Source organism: Plutella xylostella, chromosome 15 (genome assembly GCF_932276165.1).
Source record: "Plutella xylostella chromosome 15, ilPluXylo3.1, whole genome shotgun sequence".
NCBI classification, from domain to species: domain Eukaryota; kingdom Metazoa; phylum Arthropoda; class Insecta; order Lepidoptera; family Plutellidae; genus Plutella; species Plutella xylostella.
In genome coordinates, this window is record NC_063995.1 from 1,462,954 (window position 1) to 1,468,953 (window position 6,000).

General features: G+C 36.4%; 1 protein-coding gene across 3 annotated transcripts in view; it reads left to right on the forward strand.

Moving 5' to 3' along the window:
* Positions 1-3,563, forward strand: part of LOC105393718 — a 41,432-nt gene extending 37,869 nt beyond the window's left edge. For all 3 annotated transcript variants that reach the window (XM_048626077.1, XM_048626078.1, XM_048626079.1), the window contains 2 exons: positions 1,099-1,229; positions 2,600-3,563. In XM_048626077.1, the coding sequence (XP_048482034.1) occupies positions 1,099-1,229; positions 2,600-2,673 (205 nt within the window). In that variant the 3' untranslated portion in view covers positions 2,674-3,563. The remainder of the gene's footprint in view (positions 1-1,098; positions 1,230-2,599) is intronic.
* Positions 3,564-6,000: the final 2,437 nt, after the last annotated feature.

The following is a 6,000-nucleotide window of genomic DNA, read 5'->3' on the forward strand; positions in this document are numbered from 1 at the left end:
GTTGATACGGCCGTTGACATGTTCTATAGCTTAATATACGATCTCAGACAAAAACATGTACCTACGCGTCAATCGCTCAATAAATCTTACCCTTCTTGGTATAACTCAGCACTCGTAAAAATTTTGAAAGAGAAGCATAAATACTGGATAAAATTCAAGACATATGGCAATATTTCAGATAACCTGTCTTTGAAAATTCTAAGAGATAGAGCCAAAAAAGTTGAAAAAGATTGTTATACAAATTATATAGCGGGTATAGAGTCTGCCATTGAAAAAAACTCTAAAGCTTTTTGGTCATACATGAAAGATAAACGCGGTAGTGGAGCCTTTCCCTCAAGTATGACATATGCAGGTACTGTAAGTGATTCTGGTCATGGTATATGTGAGTTTTTTTCGGCCTACTTTCATTCTACTTTTAATAATAATAGTAACACCCATTTTAATAGCATCGATCATGATCTTTATGATAAAGTTTCTGTGAGTGACATTGAGTCAATTGAAATAAATATCAGTGAAATTGAAAAGCTCCTAAAATCACTTGATTTATCTAAAGCCGCTGGACCAGATGACCTACCGGCCATATTAATCACAAAGTGTGCTACAGAATTATCAATTCCTCTCGCAATTCTTTTCCATAGATCAATAAAAGAAGGAGTCGTACCTCGGAAATGGAAATCGGCTTTTATCTCACCAATCCATAAATCAGGTCCAAAGGATCGAGTTGAAAACTATAGACCGATCTTGAAACTGTGCTTAGTCGCTAAGGTATTTGAGCGCATAGTTTACAGGCAACTGTACAATCACTAAGTTGATTGTACAGTTGCCTGTAAACTATGCGCTCAAATACCTTAGCGACTAAGCACAGTTTCAAGATCGGTCTATAGTAATAAAATATACAGCAGGTTCTTCCTATCGAGCCAATCCCAAAGTTTCTCCAGACCTCTAAGAACTATTAAAAAAACACTAGGTATCCATCACATTGAAATGCCAGAATAAGCTTATCTTAACCTGTTACATTCCACATACCCTTGCCAACAGTCAATTCAACCACACCAATTTCTTTATTACCCTTTTAACCTGGTTCCTATCTTCCCACAGCTCCTGGTCCCGCCACTCGCTCCACCGCTCGGTGAGCCAGCCGTCGCTGGCGCGCTCCAACACGGAGGTGGTGGAGCAGTGGACGCACCCTGACCCGGACCGCACGCCCACACCTGGCCGGCGGGTTACTGGTGAGCATGCAGCTTTATACTTACGTCATTAGGTTATAGAGGTTGGCAGGTATCTCTATACCTATAATGGACCTACATTAGATTACAGGGCAACAAACCAAGGCTATCAACGTCAATCTAGACTGTGATATCTGCAGCTGCCGCTAGACGGGTTCGTTATCGACCTAGATAAAAGTAACTATATCGCGATTTGCTATAAAGACGGCGGACGGCGCTGTGATTGGAGGAAAGCGCATTAGACGAGTTTATCGACGTCAATCACGAACTCGTTTAGCCCTGCCTGGTGGAATATACAGCTTAGTGAGTATGGAACGGCTTGATTAGCTTAGTAAGCCAACCGTCCCTGGCGCGCTCCAACACGGAGGTGGTGGAACAGTGGACGCACCCTGACCCGGACCGCACGCCCACCCCGGGCCGACGCACTACTGGTGAGCATGTAGCTTTAGATCTTCATTAGATTACAGGGCAACTTTCCAAACGTACCTTTAGACTTTATTAGGTTACAGGACAACAGTCCAAGGCTATCAACATCAATCTAGACTATGATGTAAGCAGCTGCCGCTACACGGGTTCGTTGTCGAGTAGATAATCGTCACTATATCGTGATTTGCCATAAATACGGCGCTGTGATTGTATAACGCGCATTAAACGAGTTCATTGACGTTGATAATGAACCCGTGTAGCCTTGTCTGGTGAGATACGCAGCTCGTGGTCCCGCCACTCGCTCCACCACTCGGTGAGCCAGCCGTCGCTGGCGCGCTCCAACACGGAGTTGGTGGAGCAGTGGACGCACCCTGACCCGGACCGCACGCCTACCCCGGGCCGACGGGTTACTGGTGAGCATGTTAGACCTTTATTAGATTACAGGGCAAAACCACCAACGTCACGAGACTGATGGCTGCGATCTGCGTGTACCTTTAGACGATCACTAAATTACAGGGCAACAGTCCAAGGCTATAGTTACTGTGGTGTCAGCAGCTGCCGCTACACAGGTTCGTTACCGACGGAGATAAACGTCCGTCAGTATATCGCGATTTGCTATATGGGTGTGTAGGTAGCTCTCTAAGAGATGTGAAACAGTTCTTCTGGGACTTCATAATGCAGTTAGTACTGGCTATCGACTGACCGACGCTACGTTTATATAGGATTTTAATGAAGAATATTATGGTGCATTGAGAAAAATGTCAGATTGTTATTGAGGAACATCCTTACGAATTACGAGATTCTAAACTCCCTGTGGTATTTTTAAAATTACGTTAGATGGTAGTAGTATCCTACTAGAGCTACTTTTAAAACCCTAAGAAACCATATGTATAAAACCCTACTAGTTTTGTAAAAACCGTGTTAATATTTAATGTTGTATATTGCAGGACAGCAAGGCCTCAGCACGTTCACATCATCAGAGGTCCGCACGTTCCAGGCGACTCGAGGGTGGCGTGAGTAGAACCACATAATGTACCGAATGATGTACAAATATGCCGCTATGTAGTGTCAAGAACCAAGCGGCATTCTGCACAGACATATATGACACTAGATTCCCCAAGTGTACGTACTGCGCGTGTCAGAAGTTTGATGATAACTTCCGTCCAACTGTCATTATCAGTGTCAAAAATAATAATTCCTATACAAATTTAGGCACGCCTGGTTTTCATATAAATGAGTGCATTTGTGGCATCTAGTCATAATATGTCTGTGGCATTCTGCCATTTTTAGAAACAGATGACCTCTGGCTTAAAGCTGGAGAAAATACGGCATTGAATTATAGACCGCACTTCGCATGAAAGCAATACCGCGTATTCGAAAAAAGTGCAGCCCGTTGTGTAAATGTTGAAAGGCATAAGGTTGGTGTATTAAATACTTCACTAGAATTGGTAGGACAAACATGTGATTCATATATTTTGGAATGCTAAAATTGGGAATGAAGCATTTTGTATTGTTTAAAATAATAATTGCGTAATATTTGTGTACTCAAGTGATCTATCACTGCCCAACTTATAGTGACAAATTAAGATATAATTATTATACCTATGTATTTTCATTTATATTAAAAGGCGTATTTTAACGCTTATTTACTTAATAATATTATTATATATTAGTTTAGTTAATATTCCGTCCAGTTGTAACGATTTACCTGCTATTAAGTGACATAATATTTAGATTTTAAGTCCAGTAAGTAAGTACTATATTTTATTATAAGTACCTACATAATATAATATATTAAGTATATAGATCTGGTTATTGTATTATGTTTTACCGCGTAAATACATGAATTGAAACTGCAGCTTACGTATTAGTTTTAGATGTAGACTTTACTACTAACGTGCCAAAATATTGTAGAATGAAGTAAACGTGCTTATTACATAATGTTATGCCTAGGCATAGGCAGATAGGCATGTGATTGGTACCATAACGCCGAAATATTAACAATATTTAGGCAGTTACTTTAAAATGTACTTAATAATATTTTATATACATAATATTTTGCTTCACCTGCCAGATAAATAAATAACAGTTTAGTTATTAATTTAAATATAAGGAACTCTTAAATACGTACTTACTTATTTGATGTTTTACGAAGACCTAGCAACTAAGGCAAGACAATTATACCCTAACCACTTATTATTGCTCTTATGAAGACAATTAATAATGCAGGTCGTATTTAACTGGGACTAACATAACACTCTGGCGAAAAGTGGGTGCAGCAATGTACCTCTGCCTGCCCCGCAAGGGAGTAAATTAGTACAAGGCGTGAGTGCGTGTTTTTTTTTGTCGTATTTTAGTAGATAAGTGAGTATATAAGGTGTTCTTGCCTTGGTCGCTATGTAACAAAGGGGTATGTAATAATATAACCAGGGAACGGTAGAAAGATGTGCTCAACTCAGGTTGTTAAATTAAAATACTATTACTAAATAAAATTATCCGAAGGATGAACAAAACGGGATTTTAAAGCTAGTTTAATTTCGAATAAATATACACTTCATAATCACATCTCATTTTAAAGCAGGTCTGTACATAGTAGGTCTGTACTGTAGGGCATAGTAACCTAACCCTTATAAAAGTTGCAGTGCAACCTGAGAGTGTTACTTACGCCAGTTTTTTTTCTATTGAAAAATGTATCTGCGATTGTTGATAATATTAAACATTCTCAAACCTGTGTAGTTTACTTAACTGGTTCCCCCGTTTTGTTCGCGGAATAGTAACAATTATAATAAAAATAACACACCGGTGCTAAGAATAAAAATAATATTTTATTTAGAAACAATTATATTTTTAGTTTAAAATTTTGGATATTATTTTACAAATGTTTACATAGTCCAAGATTAAAAGAATTAAAATCGATGCGAAATACCTATATAAATATGTTTGTCTATTTACAAAATATTTTTCGTATATTAAAGCGATTTATATGAATGAATCTGTACCTAATGATATTTTTTAATAAGAATACAATATATTAACAATACAATTTAATGGTGTTTTATTTAATTTATTAACCTATTATAACAACCTTTTATTAAAAAGATAAATCTACTAACTGCACATAAAGAAAGACATTCAGTGAAATTTTATAGTTTATTCGAAGTTTTACAAATACGAATTCTGGTTAAAAATCCCATTATACAAACAGCATCGCCAAACTTTAATCCCAAATATCTCCGATGAAATATCAAATGTCAAATTGATTTATTTCATTCATTTCAACTGTGGTCTGTATTCAGTAGTCATGTCATCAGATAGGCCGTAATGTACTATTTATAACTCCTTTATAACTTCAGGGTGTAATATTTATACTTATGTAAATAATGTAATAAACAGTAATAATGGACTTGAATCTACACACTTATCAACATCAAGAAAGTAAGATTTCAGTTAAACTTTTAAGCACAATCAAAATTGAGTTTTATAATTAGTACCTATTTTATTTCATTTTTTAACTATAACAGCTTAATAATACTATTTACAACTAGGTACATAGATATATCTATATAAATTCATGAGTAGGGCAAACTTAGTAATGATGAAAACCTTATATGTAATTTTCTGTAGAGAGTAATACAGACCCAAAGCTACCTCACCCAACACCCATAATTGGCTAAGCAATAATATCCAATCTTTTCATACAAAATTCTACTTTATGAGAAACTTTATACCGTATTAGTTATGCCTATTTAAGTAAGTACTTACTACTTACAAAATTTGCTAGTCTGTATATAAGGTAAGTTCACAAATGTTGCCTACCTAGGTACGTTGTTTTGCTAGAATATTTTGGAATTAGAATTGAAATAAATTCCTAGGTTCAATGTTAAAACATTTAGATCAATAGGTAAGGACATAGGCAATTTATCGCAGACACCTAGCTAGTTAATGCCCGTAGAACAACTTAAAATTCACGGTTTTACAAATTCCTTACAATTAACATCAAAACACATGGTGCCTGTACATACAATCATGAGGCATAGATGATATTTTTGAAAATGTCTATCTACTAGTACTACTCAAGTATATTATAATAATTGTGTAGTAATTGTGACAATAATTGTTGAAAAGCATAGGCCTAACTAATGACTCATTTTTGTTCAAAATACCTATGTAGAAAAACTGTAGGTCTGTACTTACATATGTAACCTATCTATATGGTATACTGTATCTAATTCTCTTTACTTAAGATTTAAGTAACTCGTGAACATGACCTGCCTCCCCTAAATTAATTAGCTACCTACAAAATTGGTACTAAACGATCGACGTCACTAAAAATGGTTCACATGGTTTG